Source organism: Lampetra planeri, chromosome 12, assembly GCF_965212315.1.
Source record: "Lampetra planeri chromosome 12, kcLamPlan1.2.h2, whole genome shotgun sequence".
Taxonomy (NCBI): Eukaryota; Metazoa; Chordata; class Hyperoartia; order Petromyzontiformes; family Petromyzontidae; genus Lampetra; species Lampetra planeri.
This window is the reverse complement of record NC_136118.1, coordinates 9,549,418-9,574,435: the sequence shown is the minus strand read 5'-3', so window position 1 is coordinate 9,574,435 and position 25,018 is coordinate 9,549,418. Positions and strand designations below refer to the sequence as shown.

Sequence of the window (25,018 nt, the reverse complement as noted above, 5' to 3'; positions counted from 1 at the left end):
TTTTACCTTACCTTGCCGAGGCCTAATCACAACCCCCGTGTGCACCTTATACATCTCAACGTTCATCCTACAAAGTACCATCACAAGGGAGAAACACAAATAGACAAAACAAAAACATTTTGACCGCATTGAAACGTCCGTACGCCGCATGGACCTGAACAACTCAATTTACTTGCATAACAAACAATACGGGCTTCACACACACCGCACGGGACGACTTACACCGCAATGCAAAATCGACCGACTGAGCCGGCGCGAGAGAGGGCCGCAAGACGCACATGGTACCCCCACGTGGGCGTTCTCCAACGATGCCGCATGTGGCGGAATCAGCTGATCGCGGGTCACGTGGCTGCGGCAGCGGCGAGTTGGTGCGGGTAGTGAGTTGGTGGTGGTGGTGAGTGCGGACGAGTGAAGGAGCGATGGTGAGAAGGATGTACGGAGGAGTGGAGGGGTGAGTCGACTGTCATTCTCCCTCGGCACGTGTCGCTGTGGGTACAGTGCGTGTGTGTATACAACTCTGGCTGCCACGTTTCACATCGCACGTGTACAGTGTGGAGGTTTACGGTCCCGTATACTCAAAACACTTCTCGCTGGTGGCATTGGTGTGTGTACGTTGAACTTCTTTCGCACCGTACGTAGCCAACCGTGCTAATCGCAGATGCGGTAACTGCGGGGGAAGGACTACAAACTAAACACACCAAAAGAAGTTCTAAAGAAACGCGTTTACACTCTGGACGATTTATAAAAGAGCGTTCCAGATGGCCGCAGTAGCAGCGCGTCTGAGAGCGCAGCGCGATATCATCATCGTTCGATGATAGCCACAATCCGCTGCTGTGATGATGCTGGGTGGTGGGTGGTGGGGGGGTTGTGTGAGTTCGCGTGCTGCGTTATCCTCCTTGACGAGGTCACCGTGGGGTTGATAGTAACAAGCTACGACCATCACATTCATTGACCGGTTCACCCGGAATGTGCCCATGCTCGTCCGTGGTCACGCGTCTCAGCCTGGGCGGTGAGCGATTCGGTGGGCGGAACTCACCACAAACAACATCATATTCTTGGTTCTTTCGGTAAAGTCACGTAGAAGGGAAATAATTAAATACAAATATAAAACAATACAAATTATCACGACGTTTCGACTGCAACACAAGCAATCATCATCAGGTGTGAAATCCACATCAAGAAAATTGAGAAAATTCTTGCTGTGGATTTCACACCTGATGATGATTGCTTGTGTTGCAGTAGAAACGTAGTGATAATTTTAATTGTTTTATATTTGTAAATGTGAAAAAAAAAAATTTTCAGGTGTGAAATCCACAGCAAGAATTTTCTCAATTTTCTTGCTGTGGATTTCACACCTGATGATGATTGCTTGTGTTGCAGTCGAAACGTGAGAATTTTTATTGTTTTATATTTGTATTTTTTTTATTTCCCTTCTCCGTGACTTTGCCGAAAGAACCAAAAATATGAATCCCTGCAGTCACGAAAGCTTTAAATAAATAAAAACTATTTCGTGGAATTAAAACCTGGTTTAATGAATACGAAACTCTGATAGGCTTAGGCTGCTTCATCGTCGGTGCTGCTATCGTACTCGGGGGGCCGTCGGGCACGGGGTAGTCGTAGAATGCGGCGGGCAGGTTGGTCTTGATGAACACGAGCTTCTCCACAATCGTGGGCACCGCCAGTGAGTTCCTTAGCTTGGAATGGATGAAGCCCATCGTTGAGAAGTTGGCGAAGTGCGGTTCTGCAATTAGAACCAATTAAACCGGATTTCTCCCAATCTCAGATGATCGGGTTTAATATAAAAAGACAATTGAACGCGGTTGTAAAACACCCGACTGTGCCACCCTTGACACAAACAACACCGTCAACGACGCACGAGGAGTGGCGAAGTTACACGAACTCTGTAACAGCAGCAGCACCCCTGACATTGGCATTTCACTCCGGAACACGTTGCCCATACGCAAGAATAGAATATGCGGTTTTAGTGGCTTCCCAATATAACATGGGACATTGGGGTCCACAACGGTGTCAAGCGACGTGCCAACAACGTTTGGCCCAGCGGATGTTTTTTTTCTTTCTACCGGGTACCTGGTGGACAGCAAAGCGTAGTGAAGCAAACTCCATTGTACTGTGGCTAGAAAAACCACTGTGTTACACTCCCCACATTCACCAACCCGCACTGATCAGCGTGGTGAAGTTAATGTAAAGATTAAAAAAAACCCTAAAGGCGCAACCCTGCAACCGCTCGCCCCACGTCACTGCCAGCGGAAAGGCCTACCTTGAGACGGGAGCTACATGGGGACCGTCTGGAACGTTCCTGGGCTATCCCGTACTTTTCGAGACGCTGTTCAAGTGTACCCACACTTTGCCACCAACACACGCGACCAGTTGTCCATCGACTATCCGGCGCCCCCCATTCTACACTGCAGCGTGGACAGAGTCGTGGGGGGTGGGGGGGACGTTGCTCATTTGCGTCAACAACCGCGGTAGGATGATCGAACTTGCGACCTCTTTAAGTACGCAAGGCTCGTGCTGCGAACCGGATTTTTTTTTGCCCGCGGAAGCGTCCCCGCGGTGAAGTATGGTCAATAACTCCCCATCACCATCAAGGGGGTTGACATCGATTTGTGTAGCGAGTTGTCAACGTGGTTCAAGGGGTGTGGGGTGGGGAGGGTGGTGCCGGATCAGAAGGTTTTTGCCGTCGATCGCTTTCGGTTCACTTTTTTGCTTTTCGCAAACAAGCGGCATCGTCGTAAGCCTTGCGTCACTTACCCGAAGCGTCGCCCGTGTGACAGTGGGTCAGGGTGTTCCAGGGTGTTCCGCACACGACTGCTAACCTCTGCGGCGGTAAGCTCCCGTCTTGTTAAGTGTCGTGTCCGTCAGTGTCCATGTTTCTGATCCATGTCATAAGCGGGTGATGTGTACATGTGCTTGCTGTGCTGGGCCCTTTGTCAATCCACTGCTCGGCAATGCGGGCGTGGTGGAGGTTGTTTGACCGTACTTCTTCTCGTCGATCGATACGGGTTGGTCAAGGCGGGGAGCATGGACATTGTAGCATAGAAGTATGGTACAATAATGGATTTTGCTGCAGTACTTCATGATAGCAGGTAATATACACCGATTAGAAAATGTATTCTTTAGCTAAATTAGTATGCTGCATTTTTATGTTTATTTATACTTTATGCAAAAACTTAAGAGTATGAAAAGACGCTTGGAATTACAGTGAGTGTAATGTTTTATAGAACATACGCAAGTAAGAGATGTTATATGTACTGGTAAGATAAGTGGACTTTGGCAGGACACGTCATTAGGAGGGATGATGGCCGGTGGTTGCCGGACGACAGCCTAGCGCGAAAGACAAAGCATCCCGAGAATACGTCCAACGTAGAGATAGTGATGAAATGAGCTCATGTACAAGAGCTAGATGGATTCGTTACATCGCAAGGCCTTGGGAGATGGTGATGGCTTGGGAAGGCCTTCATGGCTGATTATGTATGCATGTATGTTGACATTCTTTCGCACCGTACGTAGCCAACCGTGCTAATCGGAGGCACCAATCGTGAAGTGTGATCATTGTAATCACAACGTGTCGTGTATGTGGCGTGACATGCTCTTCTCTGTGTCCGTCTGTATTCTCAGCGGTGGGACGCACTCCAAGGCTGTCATCGTTGCAGAAGACGGAAAAGTTTTGGCAGAGACAGATGGACCATCCACAAATCACTGGGTAAATATAATAATTTGCATTACCAGTTATGTATCTATGACAGCCTCACTTGAGTCTCAAGACACTTTTCAGGATAATATGTTTGGCCAAATCCATTTACGAGTGTTTGGCTTCATACTGAAGGACAATGGGGTACATGGGGAAACCCGATTCATACGAGGGAGTAACACTCCAAGTTCCACAAAGGATCAAATCATTTGTTGTACCGCATTTTGTCAGTCTTGCAGTCCAGCGGATAAGGCAGATTCACAAATCGAAATGTTCAAACAGCCCTTGCTTCCAAAGTGCTCGATCTCAGGCGTGTGCCACCCTGCCACTGCACGAACGTAAGGAGCCTGTGTGTGTGGGATACTGTTGGTAGGATAGAGATGGTGGGTGGCTCAAAGATCAGGGCACTGAGCTGGCACCACAGAGATCCTGGGTTCGAATCCAAGCAACCACCCGTGGTTAAACCGGGTTCACAAGTGCGAGTTAGTTGATGGTCCTAATCAATGAATGGACAAACAACCCTGCGTAGTGCATTTGGTTGTGTATTTAATTTGGCTACTTCCAGCTCCAAGAACAGTTCTGCCCCCTACTACGTGGACCACAACAGTCACTTGAAAGAGTTCTCAGTATGAGTTCTGTGATATCCACTTCTGTTGGCCATTCTCTAACGTGAAGGTTTGAGGTGCTGTGCGAGAGATCCGAGTGGATTTTTTCATCTCAAGACATCATGCCCCCTGGACAATCGGGATCACATGCAGGGAAAAATACATTTAAAAGAAGACTTTGTAGGTCACATGCATGGGTACACCTGAAGTTGTGAAAGGTTCAAGGTGCAAGACAGTAATTCTCTTGCGTCATCAAGCAAACAGATTTAAACATGTAGTCTCGGGACACATCAGCATATACGCCATTCCATGGTTATGGCATTCAAAGAGCAATGTACGAATGTTTGGTTCAGTAACGAAATTCTCTTATGTATATCTTACCAATCCTGCTGTTTTGAGAACATTTTTCAACTATTAAAGCCCAAGGAATTCACATTTCAAGAGAGCTCGTGCTGATATTGACCAGACATTGCGTTTCCCTGATGACTGGGTTATTCGTACAGTGGTATAATCTGAATTCGATGTCCCCATGCCTTTAAGATATCCTTCAATGTGTTGTTCGACCACCAACCTGTGTCACTGTACCCATAATGCAGTGTCCTACAGTTGTCGCCAAATTGTTTTGGGGGTCCTCGTAAAAATGTTAGATGAGGCCCTCTGAAGCCCCTCATCCCAGTGATCACTGTTCTAGCTGCCCCCCACCCACCCCATCACTCCGGTCATCCTCGCAGCAGCTCTTGGCTGGCCATCGAACAAAGACGGCCACTGCATCGCACGCTTTCAGATGCACTTCTGTGGTCGTCTGGAACACTCTTCCGATATTAGGAAGCCACTGGAGCTATGCACTTTTAAATCTAGATTGAAAACGCATTTTTTTAGGCGCTTAATATGTTGTCCTTTCCCCACACCTCCGGTTGGCTAAATACGGTGCTCAAGCAGTTCAACATATATATACACGTACACTCTGCAGCCCTGATGCCCTCCTGCATCTGCGGGTGTGATAACTTGGGGCCCGTGTGTGCCTGTGCTCCCAGCTCGTCGGTGTGGATCAGTGCTTGGAGGCCATCAACACAATGCTTACGGAGGCCAAGGTGAAAGCTGGGATGGGGCCCGGTGACCGACTGCATGCTGTGGTGAGTCACCGCCCCATGGCCGCTCTGCTTGAGCGCACTGTACTCTGAACCCAGCGACCTGAGTTCGATTCCAGGCCACAGCTAACATCAGTGGCGAGTGATATATCTGAATCAGTCCTAGGAACCCGCTACATTAATCAATGCCACTGAGCAGCATGGTGAGGCATGGTAAGGTAACATCCATGACCAATATGGTATTGGGAAACCTTCATCTAGCACTCAATTAGCCAAGAGCAATCACGTATAATGTTATACGCTGTACGTAATTGCGTCGCATGAATTCTGCAACCACGAGAGGTGCTACATTCACGACAGCAGACGTATATTCAATCGTGAAAATTCAGTTATTCAGAGGGAATCATTGTTACAGACCTCATACTGTATTGAGGTGCGTGAGCTCTCTGCATGTTACCTCTGAACGGCAGACTGCACACGCACTCTTGCGAGGTCAAGTTCAACAGTTTGGCTGAGGGCCATTTGAGCTTAGTTGATTACCGTCTAATATTGTGGAAAAGATGCTTTTGTACATCGCATGACCGTAAGAGATGGCAACAGCTTGTGGAGCCCTTTATCCAGCAATGGTCGATGATGATGGTGATAAGTCTGAAGTAGTTAGCACACTACACTGTCAATCTGGTGACCTAAGTTTGATTACGGTCCATGACTAACATCAGTGGCAAGTGATTTCCAAACTGGTCCTGGATGCCCCTCTCCACCAACCCACACGGACCAGCATGGTGTAGTATGGTCCAATAACTCCATTGCCGAAATTGACGGGGGAAACCTGGATTGACAAAGGACTGTCATCATTATTACAGTATTTGTAACTGCTTGGAGGCTGGCATGGTGCTGTAATTGTTTGCGATTGTGCTTCTCGGCCAGGGTCTGTCGCTGAGTGGTGGCGAGCAGCCGGAAGCGAAAGAGAAGATGTTGTTGGAAATAAAGGCGAGGTTTCCGGCACTGAGTGAGAGCTTCATCATCACCACGGACACCCAGGGGGCGATCGCCACAGCCTCTGACAACGGTGAGACACTTGGTGTCCCCTTGTCTCCCGAGTGTCCCAATCTATCCCCATGTACCCCCATCTTACCCAGCATCAGGCGTTCAATTGTTAGAAACAATGTGAAAGTATCAGACATAATACATTCCCAAACGACTCGCCGTTGGGCTGCGAGCTGACCAGCAGATGGCAGCAGAGCAATGTTTCATTTTATTTTTGCGGAGCTTTGAGTGTTCCCACTCTCGTATGCGTGAGACTTCTCCAGGTACTCCCGTTTCCTCCCTCACACAAAACACTCATTCATGGAATTGGCCAAACATCCAAATGTAGTGGCGGCCAAAGGAGGGGAAGTGTCACTGGGTACATCAGGAATGGAGCAACGAAATTAGCTGATGCGCAGGTGCTCGGAAATGGCAACAGCTTGGGGGGGAGGCCTTCATCCAGGAGTGGAGTAGATTCATTATGGCTGATGATGATAATGTCATATGACTGGTGACTTAACAGTGGCAGGATGGTTCACTGCTGTGCCCCGCAGGAGGAGTGGTGCTGATCTCTGGAACGGGCTCCAACTGCACGCTGCTCAACCCGGACGGCTCCTCCCATAACTGCGGCGGCTGGGGTCACATGATGGGCGATGAGGGCTCTGGTGAGCGCCTCCCTTCTCTTCGCCCCCACCGCCACACTCCAGCCCTACCGCTGGGCTAATGAAGGATAATATTTTGACCCCTGTAGAACTCTGATCCAAGGGTTAGAATACCGAAAATTATTTTAACCACCCACCCTTGCTGTGGTAGTTTAGCTCTCTAGCCTAGTTCTCTGATTGTGACCCCCACGGGGTCAGAGTTCTTACCCTAATTCAGACCCAGGGCTGAGAGTCATCGTGCTCAACCCTACGGTCTATAAATAATATGATTGTGACCCCAGGGTCCAAATTCTACGTGAGTAAAATTACTATCACACACCAACAGGGAGCATAGTCTGGGCATTCTGGTCAGGAAAGCCTTTACGTAAACTTCCTAGAACCAGTGTTTCTCAACTCAGGTCCTTGTGACCCCCATATGGTACCAACCATCCAGTGCGTGCAATGTGCAGTGTCCTAATTTGCATGCAAATAGAGAAGATTGGTATAAATGAAGAGGGAAACCTTGTGGGATTCATGATGACTGTATTTAAAAAACATTGCTCGAGACAGTTGTGATATTCCTAAGGACACCTGTTTAGGGGAAGCATATACATTGTTTGACAGCAGATCCTTATCAAAGTGCATGAACCGCTGCATTACAACTCCTGAATTACAAACACACACATACTCCAGTTCTCTGCAGCCTATTCAGACGCAGCTCACTTATACACTCAGCAATATTCCTTGGGCTTTTCAATTGAACGATACCATGCGTAACCCAACTGATAGCCACCGTGGACACACTTGATGCGAGTCGTGCCTGTGCCGTCCCTCTGCGGTAGCGTACTGGATCTCACACCTGGCTATCAAGTCTGTGTTTGACGCCATGGACGGGCTGGTGGAAATGCCTCACGACATCGAGTTCGTCAAGAAGGCAATGTGCGAGTATTTTGAAGTAAGTCAATTCCGCTGCCTAAGCTCTCTCCCGAATAAGAACGTCTTGTAATAATTAAAGCATATGTATGTTTATGATCACCTCGAACAGGGTGCTTTAATTGGAAGTCTTTGGGACACTCAAGGAGTGGCCCGTTGAGTTACGGCCTGCCGAGAGATATGGCTCGAGAAGGCATATAGACACTGATTGGTGAGATGAAAGATAAACGTAGAGATATGCGAGGTGGTAGAGCTGCCCTATGAACCCGATAATCCGCGTTTGGTTCCTGGCCACGACTACTATCAGTGCGCGAGTAATGCCTTACCCAGTCCTGGCCCCCGTTCCCCCACCTCTGAAGTATGGTCAAACAACCCGCATAATATTATTCCCTCGTATGGCTGATGTAAATGCAGAGCAACAACTGCAATTTCACATTCAGTGTATCGCTGCGATGTCTCCTTCATATTTGTGGATCAGGCATTGCATCGTTATATGTTGTATGGTCCCCTGTAATGAAAATGGCTGAGCTCTTTATATCCAACATTGGATTGACAGATGTCTGTAAAGTATTATTACGTAATTTTATGACCAAGAAGAAAGTGCTGTAGACAACACGTACACATTAGCGGTCACGTGAACAGACATCGTGACATCACGATGCTATGATGCTATGACGTGATGTCACATGGTGCCATGGGCCATCGCACCTCCGATAAGCAGTTGGCTACGTACGGTGCAAAAGAAGTTCAACATACATGTGCCCTGCCAACGCACGCTTGTTTTGAGGCCCACTAGAAATGACAGTTGATGAGCCCTGTAGTGTAGAGGCTGCGCCGTGCAGTCGCCGTGCGGATTCAAGAGCCGCATTTGGGCTTCGCTTGCGATTGCCCTCGCAGGTCGAAGGCCGCATGGGCCTCCTCACCCATCTCTACCGAAGCTTCGACAAGTCCAAGTTTGCTGGGTTTTGCAAAAAGCTCTCCGAAGGCAAGTGAGATGCGCATTACTGGTGCCGTTGAAGTGTTTTGTGTGCTTTTTATGAAACCTTAATTGTTGCCTGTTTCAGCATAGAAATGTTATGAGACATCTCCTTTGCCAGTGGCAAAATATAGTAATAGGTTTTTACCCTTTCAACTGGTACAAAAACTGACACCTTTATACAAGGTACGCCTTTTGGCGTCATCTGGTCCAACACCAATGAAGACTAGGCTCTAAGAAAAGCTGTCTCGGGTGTGGACCAATCAACTTCAAGGACAGTGCATATCATTATCAGAGTTGTTTATTTTTGTTTGCATTTTGACTGCTTGTGTTGTGGTTATTGCAAAGATGATGCCTTGTATAAAGGTGTCAGTTTTTGTACCAGTTGAAAGGGTAAAAACCTATTACTACATAGAAATGTTGTTAAAATTTTCATTGATGTGTTGTTTGCAGGACATCTCTAGAGAAATGAATGCAATGTTATACGTATATTTTGAATGTTATTGTTAATATGGAAGTATAAACTTTTGTTTGTAAATTGATATTCAAGAAAATTGAATGTCAACAGTGGTACAATAGCTCAACGTTATCCACATGGCTATTATTTTGGTGTGTGAGTATCACTTTTAATTTATGCCCATCCTTTGATGAGTTTGCTTTCATCTCAACAGACCCGGATTAACTTAGAATCAGAGCCCACAACCCAGAGCTTCTTAATTTGAAGCCTGCCCATTATACACTGCGTTTTAATTGTTTTATGTTTGTTGAACTTCTTTCGCACCGTACGTAGCCAACCGTGCTAATTGGAGGTGCGAAAATTGATTAAATGAAATACTATGGCACTGCGAGAAAGCCTATACTGTACTGTCATTTGGTGATTAACGCCATAGCGTCCCTGTATGTGTTACCAACAGCTACATGCCGAAGTTAAAATAGTTTTATTAGTTCTTACTTTGATTTAGCGTATTAATTCGCATGTAGTAAAACCTCAGATACCTGGACTTTAAGGGGAACGCTGGTCTGATAAGTCGGCCTAGCTGCTTCAACAATTAACCATATAAATCATTAATCTAAATATACTAGCACATAAACAACACCGTAAAGAATTACACACGTGTTAAACGTGTGAAAAATAAATTCTTTATCCACCTGGAGATGTACCTGTATTACAACATGAAGTAATACTGTACAGTGTGTGTGCAGCACTGTACTCACATTTGAGCTGCATGTGGATTCTCCCGGAGATGTAAAACCCAACGATGAACAGGCACACCGAGTGAAATACACCACGAAAGGCAAAAGAAAAACCGAAGTGGTGGTAACACAAAAAAAAAGACGAAAACCGAAAGACAAAAACAATGAGTCAGAACAAAGCAGGAGAGAAAGTGCTACAGGGGCAGAGGTCGCAAACGGGTTTTGATTCCTTACCCGTACCCGGCCGCACCAGGGTCGCAAACGGGTACCCGGCCCTACCCGATACCCGGCTACCCGTACCCGGCCGGGTATCTGGTAGGGTACGCGGGTAGCCGATTGCGACCTCTGGGATGAAGCCATGTTGCAGGCGCGGGTGGGTTGATTCTAGGAACTTGAATTGTCAGAAGAGACAAGACGTTGGGAAATGAGTGACAAACGGTGACTCACCAGTGACTCACGGCCTACCCGTACCCGGCCGCACCAGGGTCGCAAACAGGTACCCGTACCCGGCCGGGTACGGATCTGCAAGTGGAGAGCCATCTGCTGGGCGTGTGGGCCCTGTGCTGTTATTATTATTAATTCCCCCTGGTTCGGTTAAATGTAAAATCCAGCTCGCCAGGGTTTTATTGTTTTTTTTTACCTTAATGGAAACTAAACCAAGAGTGTTTAGCATCGGGCATGGGTGATGGTAAATCAGTCAATGGAAGTGATTATACAAATTGTGGCCCTTCTCAACGATGCTGGCCCTGGGCTCCCGGTCAAACTTAATCTAGCCCTGATCACAAGCTGCTGTTTAGTCTTTGCCCATACCCTTGTGTATGTGTGTGAGTTATATTATATTGGAAGCGGTAGTGCAGTGGTTGGGGAATTGCACTACGAATCTGGTGACCTAAGTTAATTTCCCGCTCACGACCAATAACATTGGTGAATACGTGAACCGGTTCCTGGGCTTCCCCTAGGTCGACTCAAACTTAAATGAGTACCTGGTGCGCATAAACACCACCACTGCGGAGACAAAGGCGGCCCGGCCTGGTGTTGGTCACCCACCCCCTCTTGCGCCGCGCCATGCCGGCCTTCATAGGTGCTCACTAACATCATTTGCCCCATGTCTGTTAAAGGCTAAACAGGGGAGTCTTTGCGCTTCACATGACCGGGGCACGCGGTTACGTGTTTTTAGGAGCCCAGGAGGGAGACCCCTTGTGTCGGCACGTGTTCCGCCAGGCAGGAAGATTGCTGGCTCAGCACATCATTGCTGTTCTGCCCAAGGCATCCGAGGTATGAATACCACACCGCTCCGCGCCAAATGTCACTGAAGTGACTGCTGGTGACAAAGCACGGTACAGTCCCGAAATGAACGTTGGGATTCCAGGGAGCTTTTTTGGCAGCTTCCATGACCTGTAAGAACACACGTGATTATGAATGTGTATTTGTACAGGCAAAGCGCCGTCAGTCCACTGCTGGATGAGGGCCTTCCCACGACATGCAGGTTGTGGGGTAGGGGTTGTTTGACCATACTTAACCGTGCAGATTGAAGGTAGGGGGCATACAAGTCCAGGAGAATGGATTGTTCTGCACTGCCCGTTGCTGCTCAGTGTAGCCCCACAGCCTTCAAGATCTGACAAAATCGTGTGCATTCCATGTGCTTTGGTCAAAGGCAGTATAAGTACGGTACAATGCCAGTTATGAAGTGGTACTATATACCATGGTCTGCGAGTGCAACAGATGCTGATTGAGAAGCTGAATATACTCAAATCATGCACTAACATCGAGCGGTGTACATTCACATTGACACCACATCCAACGGTAATTGCGAGTGGCACAACTGGGCTGCAGTGGTGGTGGTATCGTGCACCTGTCCTCCCCGTCTCTCTGCCTTGCATTCTCTGGAGGGCTTGTTGGAGGATTAATGGCATCACTGTACCAGCCTGATCAGCAACAGGTTGAAGCGCAGTACAATACATAGCCGCACTTTTTATTGCCATTTCTTCCAACGTTTGTGTGCTCTCAGCCCTCAAATATTCTACTCTGTCACTGCTCCAGACAGATCTGCATTATTTATAAATGCCCCAGTTATGAGGATACATCGTGGGATTTACCCCTTTTGAAAAGGTCCTGCTGTAATGGAAAATTGGTTATTAATAGCAGCCTATGTCCCAGTTGTTTATAATCAAACACTACTGTATTATTCTCAAACGCAATACGTTTTAAATGTGTTGATTTAAACATCTGCAAGTGATTACCGTTAGCAGCAGATGCATTTCCAGCAGGCATTTTTTTGGCATATGGATCATGACCGTCACCCTTAAAACAGCAATAACGATGATGCCAGCAGGACAACGTAACTCCAGTCCGCACCCTTTCTGCTCACCAGACTCTACTCACAGGTGACCTGGGTCTGCCTGTCGTGTGTGTGGGCTCCGTGTGGAAAAGCTGGGACTTGATGAAGGAAGGTTCGTCCTTTTTCCACAAGCACCGACCGCATGAATGTTATATTTTTCTAAGTGCTAGCCACCCCTCTCAGCTGTTACACTGACGAATAAATACTACCACCTAGATTTGAAGCTTTCGTGACTGCAAGGATTCATACTCTGTTTTTTCGGTAAAGTCACGTAGGTAAAAATTTGAAATAAAAATTAATAAAAATAAAATAAAATAAATCACGTTTCGGAGGCAACACAAGTAGATGATGGAGACTTGTGTTGCCTCCGAAACGTCGTGATTTATTATTTTATTTTTATTAATTTTTATTTCAAATTTTTACCTACGTAACTTTACCGAAAAAATTAAGAGTATAAATACTACCACCACCACGTTACACTGGCTATTACTATAGCGGTAGAGCATCAGACACAATAGTAAATTAACAAATGGAAAATGTTATTTAGAAAAACACTGAATGCACAGCCAAGGGGAATGTGGCGACCGACTAAGAGACCTGCAAAATTGAGACTTGGTTTTCCTCACCCCACCTTAAAAAATGCTAAATCACAACCAGACCAGCGTGTCGAGAGGCGATTGCGTCCAGACGCTCACGATAGCTCGACTACACCATCATCCACTCAATCGGGATATCAGAAAGAACCCAACAGCACTATCTAAACACAACGGTGCCATGAAAAATCAACTACGAATGGGAGGGATGGCTCTAATTGTGGTGGTATATCAGTATAAGCTTTTGGGGAGACAAGCATGCCAGAAAGTGTTACACTGCACAAACACTGCCATATTCTTGGTTATTTTGATAGTCACGTAGAAGGAAATAATAAACATATAAAACAATACAATTCTCACGTTTCGACTGCAACACAAGCAATTATCATCAGGTGTGAAATCCACAGAAAGAAAATTTGGATTTCACACCTGATGATTGCTTGTGTTGCAGTCGAAACGTCGTGATAATTTTGTTTTATATTTTTATTATTTCCCTTCTACGTGACTTTACCAAAAGAACCAAGAATATGAATCCCTGCAGTCACGAAAGCTTTAAAAAAAAAACACTGCCATATTAGATATTCCTGCCAGTCGATGTGTCAAGACCAAACACTATCCACAGCAGTGGGCATTGCTATCTTAACCATCCTCTATGGACACCTTGGCAACAAGCCTTTAAATACTTTCCAAAAGTACTCGGGGAAGCCCAAGAGGCTAACATGCAGATTTTGGAAATCTAGAGGCTGCTTAGCACCCAATGGTCATGGTCAGTTGTATTCAGTCTTTTCCCCTGTTTACAATATAAATCGGTGATCAAAGGGAAAACAAAAATCATTGTTAGGAATTGTGCACAATTGGCTACAGGAATGAGAACCATCCCTGTTAGAACACATTCCTGCGGAGGGAGCTGGTAGGAACGTTGGGTTGCTCAGTCAATGGCCAGAGTCAACGGCGGCGTGGTGTATTCCACAAACATGGCCGAGGGCACAAGCTGGTGTGAGTAGGTTAAACGTTGAGTTTTATAAGGGCACCACGGGGTGACCAGCCCCTCCCCACCCAGCCCCACCCCTCCCTACCCTGCACGACGGACACAATAATCCCCTGTGGGCTGGTGTAACCAGGAGGTTCCTTCCAGTATTAAACTTGTTCTTAACAAAAGCAATGCACTTAGACTGAAGCGACGATTTTCACCTTTGAAGCAGCTTACTCCGCACACCTGTAGATGTACAGCACAAAGGTAATCAAACTTGTCAGCTCAATTGACCTTTCCTAGGATGCTCGAGACCTGGGACAACTCAACTGCTGCTGCGATAAAGTTACATTTGCGTACAAGTACAGGGTCATCGCAGAGCGGGGGGAAAAAAATAGGCAAAGGCTCCAAGCCACGCCGAGACTTTTATTTAGAAAGGCAATGTGCTGTATACGGCACTCAACGTGTCCTGCCCACTCCAGCAATAGCAACAAAAACTTCAGGTGAAGATGTAGGTGAGACGCCACAAGCAAAGAAGCCCAAACCACACTGCCCACCCTTCATCGATTTTTATTTTTTACCAAATCAGGCTTTTCTATTAGCATTTTTTTTTGTCCGACGCACTCCTGAAAACATAATCGCTCGTGTATTGAGGCGGTGTGTTCATGCAGTATTCCAATGCACTAGTCTTGAATGCCCCAATAGCTTACAAATGCCACATTATGGATGTGGAAATTAAAAATTGTTCCTTCTCCACCGGCTGGCTTCCTTCCGGCATCGTTACCATGCAACGGCAGGTTTCCTGTCAGTCCTGGAGGAAGCGCAGTCCTCCGCTGTCGGCCGACGCCTCAGCCGCATCTCACTGCTCACCCTGATGCGATCGTCAGCTGTGGGAGGTGCACGCCTGGGAGCCCAGCACGCTGGCACAAGCCTCCCTCTCGACTGCGCCACCAACACCAGTGTCTTTTTCACACACACTTTCCAAGGCAGCAGGACCAGCGACCAGTAACAGGCAAAGGGGGTGACTGTGCCCAATCTTCCACTGTCCACCTCACTCAGCCACTCCCCCTTGAGGTTTAGTTAAAAGCAATTGCACCATTGAGACACTACTCACTGACACTTTTAGGTCATGTCTTGGGATTTGGTCACAGGGCTGGGAATCCAAGAGCAGAGTATAGAGCAGCATTATTTTGTACAGTGTCACTTGCACCAATATCTTGCAGCGTCTTAAGGATGTTTTGTAAAATGAAGCACAATTGAAACTTTAATTGAAGAAAATAAAAGCAATTTTCATAGCTTGTAATTTCTGATTTTGTTTACGTGTTTACAATTTACAACAGCTGGTAAGGAGTGTGCATCATGCATTACAATTCATCAGTGGGCATAGCCAAATTGTTTAAAAACTAAATTGGAGGCACGGAGTTCTGCTATGAACATGAAAAACAATATTTGTAAAAGTAGCATTACAAATTTCAAAGGGGGCACGAGTCAACACTCCAGTTGTTTGGTGACGCCACCATTTATTACAAAGCTCAAACATGTTTACAAATTGCCAGAACAAGCAGCCAGATAAGGAGAAGTGTTGCGAGTAAACACTTAATGCTACCCTGGCTCTTTTTTTTTGGGTAGAAAACCTACAGCAACTGAAGTATCCAGCCAACAATTTTATAGTCTGCTGAACAAAAACTAAATTTTGGTTTGCGGGAAAAAGAACTGGTACGTAGACGACGGGAACAAAACTTTGCCAACCGTGCTGCGAGTTGGACACTTTTTTAAATAGTTTTTTTATTTTTACAATTTTAACTTTTTGAAATTTTTTTTGTATTTCGTTTCTTTTTTACACAAAGCCGCAGCAAAATTTTTCTTTGAAAAGTTTTAGTCTTTAAAGAAAAGCAAGGGCTTAAATCAAGAGCAGCAGTTTCCTGTCCTTGCAATTAAAGATATGCAATGGGTTCATATGTTAGTGTTCATTTTTTATTGACTGTTGAAGAATGCATCAGTCTTAAAAAGTAAAGATTGAGCACCACTAGTAGAAAAATTACCATTTCATTGACAGGATGAATGACGAAAAGGTGTCAACACACCTTAGAGCCTGGTTGATTATTTTGTAAATGAGTTCATCTTTCCAAACCTATTTTTAAAAAAGCACCACCATAAAAAAAACTGGAAATGCGTAAAAGAAATGCTTCTACATTCATTTGGCAGTTAGTGCAAAACCAATGCACAAGGGATATATTTTTTTTTATTCCAGACAGGAAGTCAGGAAATACTGACCATGGCTTGAACATGCTTGCAAATACTGTTCCATGAATGCAGACTTAGAAATTGTTCAAAATTAACATTGTAGCTCACTGCTGTTACATTAAAATCTAATCAGATGAGATGAATAGAAACATATCAAACTCCAAGTCGAGCTCTCCTCCCTCACTGTGTTGTATTTAAATGCAAGTGCCAAATGCAAACCAATGTGTTCCTCCTCACAGATCTTGTGCATTTACAGATTATTTAGGCAGATTAGAAAAGAGGGTACGGGTTTGCTGAAGAGTAAATTGACACATTACTCAAAACTTGCTTGGAAAGTAGGAAACCACTGCTTCTTTAGACAAATATTTACAGATGTTTCAACACTGATCCAAGACCAGTTACTGTACAGTTGCCAGTATCAGTACCTTGTTACAGTGTTTGGTTTGGGGGGGAAAAACAAAAGGACAACTCAAACTCGGCAATTTGATGCACTTTTTTTTCTTAATTGCAATCCTATGTCTCATGAAACATCTTAGAAACTTGCTCAAACAAGATTAACTTTGCACTTTTGCTTCAAGGCAAGCCAACGATAAATGTCCTAATTCCAAAATGCTGCACCTTTATGTCGCCAAATCCCGATGGACAAAATCAATCCAGGAGATGCACACCATCACTAAACACTTTTTCATTTTACCTGCAGCTTCACGGTCAAACTTGGGTGCAAAGTCTGACAAGGCCCTGCCCTCCAGCCGAACCCAGTTTTGTCGGTCAAGAGCTTTCTAACATACTGGCCCCACATTCGCAACTGCCTTGAAAGCGTACTAGTACTTCATTCCTGGGACAAACTCCTTGGCATTGGGGTTCAGGCTGCTGGAAACCTGCAACAGGTAGACAGGAGACCGTGTCAGATCACTTGCACACATCTCAATTTAACTGGCTGTAAACAAACTACTTGCGGTAACAAGGTGGGCACTTATACAAGCTATTCAGTTAAACATATGCAAAATGTTTTGAATTTGTGAATGTCATCCAGGAGATCCAGTGATATGGCATTTGGCAGAGGATAAGTTAACATTGCATACAAAAATGTTACAATACCACCATCTGTTTTTCGTTATACATTTAGCAACCTATTGCAGAATATTATATTTTCTTAGGTTTCAAATTCGTTAATTATTTATGTCTAGCCTCTGTTGACCTGCATAAATGTTTGAAAAGCAGCACCTCCATGAACTAATTCTCATCCACAAACGAAAATTCGCCCAAGCAATGACAACTTTTGCAACTTTTAACTGTACCAAATGTAAACAGACGTATCCAAATCACTCTACGCATGCTGTCACTTTAACAGCGTGCAATCACTTCCCTACCAATGACTGCCTCTTTGTGCTCAAATCGACCTTGTAAAAACAAACATCGGCTTGCACATTTCCACAAACCCACACTACAGCTTTGTGGCGAACGTGGCTGTTTGCGGTAGAGATCACAGACAAGCTCACGAGCTGAAAGCAGCAAGGCAATGTCAGATCACACGTGTGCGCGCAGGGCACTGCCACCCTCTCCTCCTTGCCCCCACCACCACCACCCAAGTCCGCATGCTCACCGGTTGCGCGGGGGCAGCAGAGCTGGCTGGCCCATCGCCCAGGCTCAGACCGTTGAGCTGCGCTGCTGCCTCAGCGGCCGCCTGGCGTGGAAGGTCACGTGACGGGATGAACCATTCACTCTCCTCCTCGTCCAGCATCTCCTGGAAGCAACGCTCCAGGAACTCCTCCTCCCACAGCTCCTGCTCTACCTGTGTGCACATGGGGAAAGTATGTTTACCTTCATTCATTCATTGAGTTGTTGCAATCTTCTTGTATATGATTGGATCAATAGGAACCTGTATGTCTAGGTCCAAATTTGTTAGCCAGCAAATGGCTTTAGTTGATATGTCATGGACTGCTTCAATGCCATTGTTGAATTTTTCATAATTAAGTGGTTCACTAGGTGGTAATGGTAATAACTTTTTTGCACTTGTACAATCTTGGAAAAAAAAATTTGCAGAATAATTAACTTAAGGCGTAGAGCTCCTCTGCTGCAGGGAGTTTCATAAAGAAATATCCATCGTGTTTGGACACATATATCAGATGTTTACATCTACAGCCATTTTGTCAATCCACTTACAGCTAAGGGGATATTGGCCATACTTCAACGCTGGTCAGTGTCTGGTTAGTGAAGAGCAGGGGGAGCTCATGATTATAGCTCGTGAAAGTTATTTGAAAAAACTGACGGCCCCTTTCAATTTACACCATTGCATTTGCTTCAGCAGTGAGATTTCAGTCAAGATGCCTTCCTGGGTCTGCGCCTGTTTTTGCGCGCTCTAGGTGCACGTGCAGTACAGAACAGGCCCAAGCACCTGTCTGTTGTAATCCTCCTCGTTTTCCATCCACATGAAGTCGGCGAACGGGTTCTCGTCCCCAGGGCCCCCGCCGCCGTGCTGCTGCGGGTGCTGGAGGTGCATGTGGTGAGATGGTGGGATGTGCTGGAAGTGATGCAGATGCCCCGGGTAATTGTGGGGGTGGTGGTGGTGATGGTGTTGGTGGTGCGGGGGCATCGGCTGAGGCGGCATCTGCATCGGAGGGCCGTTCCTGCTACCGCTGCTGCCATTGTTTGTGGCACCCTGCTGCATGGCCGAACCAGGGACTGAGGGGATGTTGCCCGGCGAAGGGGGGCCAGCGGAGGGGCGGCCGGAACCAGGAGTCTTCATCATCACACGCTCGCCACACCAAGCCTGCGGAGACATTGGAGTGGCAGCGCTCAATCAGTTGCGAGAAGAAATGAAGGTATGGCATTTGCAGTTTTATTTCATGACTAGTGTTTGTACGCATGTGTGTTGAACTTCTTTCACGCCGTACGTAGCCAACCATTCTAAATCGGAAGTGTGATTGTTTTAATTTCAGAACAATATTAAAATAACTACGTTTTTATTTAATATTTTCAAACATCTATTCATTCATAGAATGTTTAATGGAACCTTTGGAGTGATTTTTTTTAGAAAGAGTAATTGTAATTAATTTAATCATGTTAATTTTTACTTTTAATTGAGTTATTCTACCTCATTTTATTTCTTTGTTAAATCTTAATGGAATCTCAATATTCTGCGGACCTGAATTGTAATATTGTACAATACATTTTCCACTTGAATGAGGGCATCCCCACCCTTGTGCAGGTAGTGGGGGATTACTGGACCATACTTCACCACACTGGCAAGTGGAGAGCATATAACTTTAATATAACTCCTACCTACCATGCAAGCCATCCAGAATCCTATGGCAATCTGTTTGTGCATGATGGTCACTCATCCAAGCACTATCCAGGCTCACGCCCGCTAAGTGTCCAATATCTAATGAGATTTGGTGTATTCCAGGTGATTTGGTCATAGACTTTACAGATATAATCTTATCCAATAAAAGTTTAGCTTTGATACTTTTAACTAATGCTTAATATTATACTCACACATTAAATGTAAAAATGGTATATTACACTAGCCCGGTTTAAACAGTATGTTCTAAGTAGACACACTAAGTAGACACACTATTTAAAATCTTGTTTGTGTCGCTATGGCACTGCAGTGCTAAGTGATACCTTAAGATTAAAAAAAAGTTACGTTTGGCTTGAGTTGGCTACGTACGGCTCAAAAGTTCAACATACATAGGCAAACATTAACCATTGCCAAATCAACGACTCTAACAATTATAGTCACCAACACCTACGTTAAAGCAGATGTAGATTTTTTTTTTTTACACAATCATGCCCACCACGTAACCTGCAGTTTAGTTCAGCATGAAATTAATGTACAATAATATCAATAATAAAACATATTCCTCAGCATTGCATACCGACCAGTTCAAATGACCCTCCATATTTTCATTGAGCTGAAGAGTTGCCTTTTATAGTCCCAATGGCATTGAGATCATTTGTTAAAAATACCGCCACCGCCTCTGCTTGCACACCTGCTCCAGACTGCAGCCGCGTGTAAAAATTACCGAGGCAACATACGAACATATACCCCGCCCCCAGCGCGCACGCGCGCTAACAGGCAGCAAAGAGAACAGTTTCACCCTGATAGGCGCGCCACGGTGACAAGATCTGAACTACCTCGCCTGGTGTACAGGAGGTCGTAGGTTCGATCCGGACGCTGACGCTTGTATATTTGGAGTTTGCATGTTCTCCCCCGTGGTTGCGCGGATTTTTCTCCGGCTCCTCCGGTTTTTCCTCTCCACATTTAGAAACATGCGGTTCTGAGTATTTGGCTGCTATAAATGTCCACATAAGCCACTTCTTATTTGAGATATAATTTGTGGCCAGGTCGCTTCTGGAAAAAAAGCTATATAGCACAGTGGGCCTTGTTTGATTTATAGGTGCCACATTTTGTGCCAGGGTGCGGCCTCGTTGAAAACTCTGCCCCCCTTTGGAAAGGAGTTGTTTTGTTAAAAGGTCTCCCAGCATTACATAAACACTACACGTGTATTTATCACTTGATACGTTTCAGCGTAGGGTGGGGGGTAGTGGTTAGTGCACTAAGCGATGAACCCAGGCGACATTAATTTAATGTATGGAGACAGCCAACACCAGCGATGGAGAGTGATATCCGACCCATTCATGGGCACCCGGCCCACCAACCCACACTGACCATCGTGAGCATGGTCAAACTATCATGACTAAAGGTTGTGGGGAGGCCTTCATCCAACATTTGATTGATTACAGGCTGTACATTATACACCATTTACAGCCTAATATTAATCGGCAGCCACTGTTGTTTACACAGCCATATGGCCTGCAGCACATCGTGACCACAACTCCCTCCCTGGTTTCACGCCTGCTCCCCAACATGCTCTTGCTGCCAACCGCTGTGGACACAACCCACGCACGGGTAGGAGCGGCTGGACGTTTTAAACAAGAAATTAGACCCACAAGAAGGAAAAGCATAAACTTTTACCGCTCCAAAAGCCTAACGCTCTCTGCATTGGTAGACTTATGAACAGATTTCGATGTTGATGAAATAACAGATTCGCCGCATTGTGAAGACAACTACAACCATTAAACGTTTTCCAGCGTATAAATCTGGTCCAAAGCGTCTTCAATTATGTTAAGTGCCGGTGTCAGCCAGTAGCAGAAACTCCACATTCCCAAGATGAGGGCACGGTCCCCAGAGGACGAACAATGAATTCGAATGATTTAACTGCCACGTGCAAAGTCTAACATACCTGATAAGTGATTATGGTAATGGACATGCGTTGACAATTATCATTACCACGAATTAGTATAATTATTGTCACACATTACCAATAATTCCTATTTTCGCTTCAATGCATGGCAAACATTAATGGACGGTCTACAAAAACGGCGGGCGCATTTTTTTGCGCGGAAAAAAGAAAGATATCCGAGTCTGGTGGACTTGAACAGAGGCTGAAATCGCCTGCACGGATCAGTTTTGTTTGAATACCCTGTGAGCCAATAAGCTCTTATTGGGCAATGGGATTCCAGACTCTGAGGGCAGCAGAGGAAAATGAGCGACCTCCTACTCATCTCTGGTTGACGGGAGGAGCGATAAAAGTTCATGATTTCGACAGCTACGACTGCGAAAAAGAGCATGCTAGTTGGCGATTAGTGTAAATATTTCAGTCATATTAACAAGTTGTATCAACGGCAGGCGTGGTAAACACGATGTGAGTGTGAACGAGAAAGTCATGCTAATACTCTAAAGCCAAACCGTTCAGACAATTACGCCGAGTGGCAATGCGTATTAGTGATTAACACAGAGAGTGGGCCTAGCGATGTGGGGTTGGCAAGCACGATGGCAACCAGCGAGTCTCACTTTCACCGCGGTCAACCAGTGCCCCCGTGAATGCCGGTGTACGCCAATCGCTGCGACGTTTCGTGCCGACGGCGAGTCGTAAACTCGCGCCAGCATTTCCACAATTGACCCCCCCATCCCGCACGTGCAAAGCCCCGATTTTACAGGCCCCGCCACCTGTCACTCGCTCGCTCGACCTCTCTCGCTCTCTCAACGCTTGTTACCACGCTCTTCACGAGACGGCCACACAGCGCTCGACCCCAACGCGCAACGAACACAACTCGACGAAACAGCAGCAACCAACAAACAAACAAAAAAACCCTTCCAAGTGCTGCAATGCAATGGGGCTCGCCTGACCGAAGCGCTCCCGCAAGGCCGCACCCCACCAACACCCCCCGTTGTTTACACGCTGGCTGGCGGGGGGGGTGGCTCTCGAGCGGCGCGCGGGCCTTCCTACCGATTGCAGAGGGCGGCGAGCGCAGGGCGAGCCCGAGGAGCGAGCGAGCGAGGCGATGTCTGCGTTCCCGAGGCCGAGTGCCGGCGTTGGTCGCGTCTCGGGTGGTGGTGGCGGTGGGTTTGGCTGTGCGTGGCGAGGCCTTTAGGGTCGCTACGGCGCATGCGCGGCTCGCGAGGCGTGACGTCACGCTGGGAGGCTTGTCGAAGGCCGCGCGCTGCGATTGGGTGGAAGCGTGGCACGTGACGGGCACGACGCCCTACCCCCCCCCACACTTCCCACACCACCCCACCCCCACCTCGGCTGGAGACCTTCAGAGGGAGGTTTATCCGTGTTGGGAAATGCAAAAGCGGGGTTGCAAAGTCTCCTTGGGTGGTTTGAGGGGGTGTGGGGAGCGCGGGTTTATCCGTGGTGCGAAATCTAAATGCGAGTGGGAAGTGGTCACGTGGACAGAGGAGCGCGTTCGTTAAGAATCGATTATTATTCATTCTTGCACAGGGGATGGTTATGACTTAAGCTAATTTGTATGTCAGAATCAGGATATGTATTTCTACTGGAGGAATCCGATGATCCGTAAAGCTCTTTGTTCATTGATGTCCAGTAGGAGCGGGTCAGAACGTTACAACAATAAACAGTACAAAAAAACTCAATAGGAGTGCACATTCGCAAATCACTAAAGAAGCGCGCTTGTTTGATACATATATATCCTGTGTTTATAGCTCCAGTTTTCTCATGACGTGTCAAAGACATCTAAGTTACCTTTCTATAATTGTTTATTTATTTATTTGGTACTGTGCGTAATACATTTTATGTGTTGACTATCACGTCGCTGTCAAATAATCCCTTATTTAGAGATACGGAGTGAAGCTCTGGAGATTAACGTGACATTTAAAATACCCAGTGAATCTAAAGTTGTCCACGACGAACTGGGATCGATTTCACGAGTGAAGGAGGTTGGGATTCAGGGTCAACGACTGCAAGGTCACTAGGAAAAAGCGCCTGCGAGTTAAGCACCTCCTTGAATCAGGAGCATTTGTGAGAACATACAGGAATGGTTATGAGCTAAGAGTAAAACTAACGATAACATCTAAATGCCAAGAGCAAATTACTTGAATTGTTGTACACGATAAAAAAAAAATCACGTGCGTAAAATTGTTATATCGATGTGTGTAACACGCGCTATGAATGAATACACATGTGCATTTAACAGTGGAAACAATTTATCATACGTCAGTGCTGTATGCAGAAGCTATGCATTATGCAATATCCCACAAAGTTCGCAATCATGTTCGATTTGCGTTCTCTGTCTGCCATGGCTTTTAAAGAGGGACTATGAGTAACGTCACAATCTGCAGCAGTTGCCCGAACTGCTAAAAAAGAGTGATCGCCGGTCAACTTTGCTTACTCAGCTTGATCGATTTCTGCAGATTTTTTTTTATTCCTCCCCGCACTGAGTTATTTGCACCGAATACATTGGTGGCGGCGGGACGAGCGGTGGCGCAGCGGTTAGCGCAGTGGTCACAACTGCCCTATGAACCCTGCGAGCTCGGTTCGATTCCCGGCCATGGATGACACCATTGTGGTGAGTGTTATCTGAACCGATCCTTTAAAACTAATTTCTTTACAACTGCTTCTGGTTGTGTCTCGTTTGTTGTCCTTCCCACGCACCTCCAATTAGCACAGTTTGCTGTACACGGTGCGAAAGAAGTTCAAGATACATACTATCCGAGGCCACCCATTCACCAACGCGCACTTACCAGCTTTTAATCAAGCATGGTCTAACAACCCCCAAGATCGAAACTCATGGAGATACCTTTATCCAGCAGTGGCTTGACACAAGGCCGGAAAGTATTGATGATTTATCGTGACCCACTTTGGACTTTTACCGGTTCGAAATGTAAACAACATTTAATGTTATTAACTCGTAACTAATGTCCCGTCATAGCAGTGTGGAATTTCCACTGAGTCGTGGCTCGAAATAAGAGATGCCGCTCTCGTTTGAGCAGGAAACCGCATAGTTACTCATCGATAGTGGGGTTTAATAGATACCAATGTGATGATTGCGACTGGACATTGTGAAAAACTGCTGGATATTTGTACAAAAAAAGCTTTATAGCTCATCGGATTCATCCAGAAAAAAATAATTCTGATTCTGTTAGAGCCCGCGATGACACTCACATCCGCCAGGTGGCAGCATTCATCAATTAAATGAACATTAACATGTAAATCTGCGCCGGCTACATCAATATCATAATCAGAATACTGTATGTATTTATACTGCAGGAGGAATCCGATGATCTATAAAGCTCTTTTTCACAGATGTCCAGTAGGGGCGGGTCACAACGTCAGAACAAGGAACAATAAAAAAAAAACGATTGTAGTGCAAAGTATATGAGAGGTATCATCAA

The 25,018-nt window shown here is 46.0% G+C and overlaps 2 protein-coding genes across 4 annotated transcripts; one reads left to right on the top strand and one right to left on the bottom strand.

Moving 5' to 3' along the window:
* The first annotated feature begins 306 nt into the window (after nucleotides 1-306).
* Nucleotides 307-22,451, top strand: NAGK (N-acetylglucosamine kinase). Of its 3 annotated transcripts, XM_078599444.1 has the most exons (12): nucleotides 307-451; nucleotides 3,640-3,724; nucleotides 5,352-5,450; nucleotides 6,333-6,474; nucleotides 6,986-7,096; nucleotides 7,915-8,027; nucleotides 8,903-8,990; nucleotides 11,353-11,450; nucleotides 12,547-12,625; nucleotides 14,874-18,131; nucleotides 18,781-19,142; nucleotides 21,128-22,451. In XM_078599444.1, the coding sequence occupies exons 1-10, from the start codon at nucleotides 420-422 to the stop codon at nucleotides 15,083-15,085; spliced, it is 1,059 nt and encodes a 352-aa protein (XP_078455570.1). In that variant the 5' UTR covers nucleotides 307-419; the 3' UTR covers nucleotides 15,086-18,131; nucleotides 18,781-19,142; nucleotides 21,128-22,451. The 3 variants fall into 3 exon arrangements, with proteins under 3 accessions (XP_078455570.1, XP_078455568.1, XP_078455571.1); XM_078599442.1 differs by having other exon boundaries at nucleotides 18,781-22,451; XM_078599445.1 differs by lacking the exon at nucleotides 307-451 and adding an exon at nucleotides 2,740-2,847 and having other exon boundaries at nucleotides 18,781-22,451.
* Nucleotides 15,572-22,832, bottom strand: LOC144721640 (uncharacterized). The gene is made up of 4 exons (XM_078599446.1): nucleotides 22,614-22,832; nucleotides 18,716-19,090; nucleotides 17,924-18,112; nucleotides 15,572-17,198 (listed from the first exon to the last, which is right to left on the bottom strand). The coding sequence occupies exons 2-4, from the start codon at nucleotides 19,067-19,069 to the stop codon at nucleotides 17,142-17,144; spliced, it is 600 nt and encodes a 199-aa protein (XP_078455572.1). The 5' UTR covers nucleotides 19,070-19,090; nucleotides 22,614-22,832; the 3' UTR covers nucleotides 15,572-17,141.
* Nucleotides 22,833-25,018: the final 2,186 nt, after the last annotated feature.

Excerpts from the sequence above, each read along its gene's own strand:
- NAGK (XM_078599444.1), top strand. The coding sequence starts at position 420 with ATGGTGAGAAGGATGTACGGAGGAGTGGAGGG. Across the intron at positions 452-3,639 it reads ATGTACGGAGGAGTGGAGGG|CGGTGGGACGCACTCCAAGG; the intron begins GTGAGTCGACTG and ends CTGTATTCTCAG. Across the intron at positions 12,626-14,873 it reads CTGGGACTTGATGAAGGAAG|GTTTCCTGTCAGTCCTGGAG; the intron begins GTTCGTCCTTTT and ends ATGCAACGGCAG.
- LOC144721640 (XM_078599446.1), bottom strand. The coding sequence starts at position 19,069 with ATGATGAAGACTCCTGGTTCCGGCCGCCCCTCCGCTGGCCCCCCTTCG. Across the intron at positions 18,113-18,715 it reads AGGAGGATTACAACAGACAG|GTAGAGCAGGAGCTGTGGGA; the intron begins GTGCTTGGGCCT and ends ATGTGCACACAG. Across the intron at positions 17,199-17,923 it reads CTGCTGCCCCCGCGCAACCG|GTTTCCAGCAGCCTGAACCC; the intron begins GTGAGCATGCGG and ends TACCTGTTGCAG.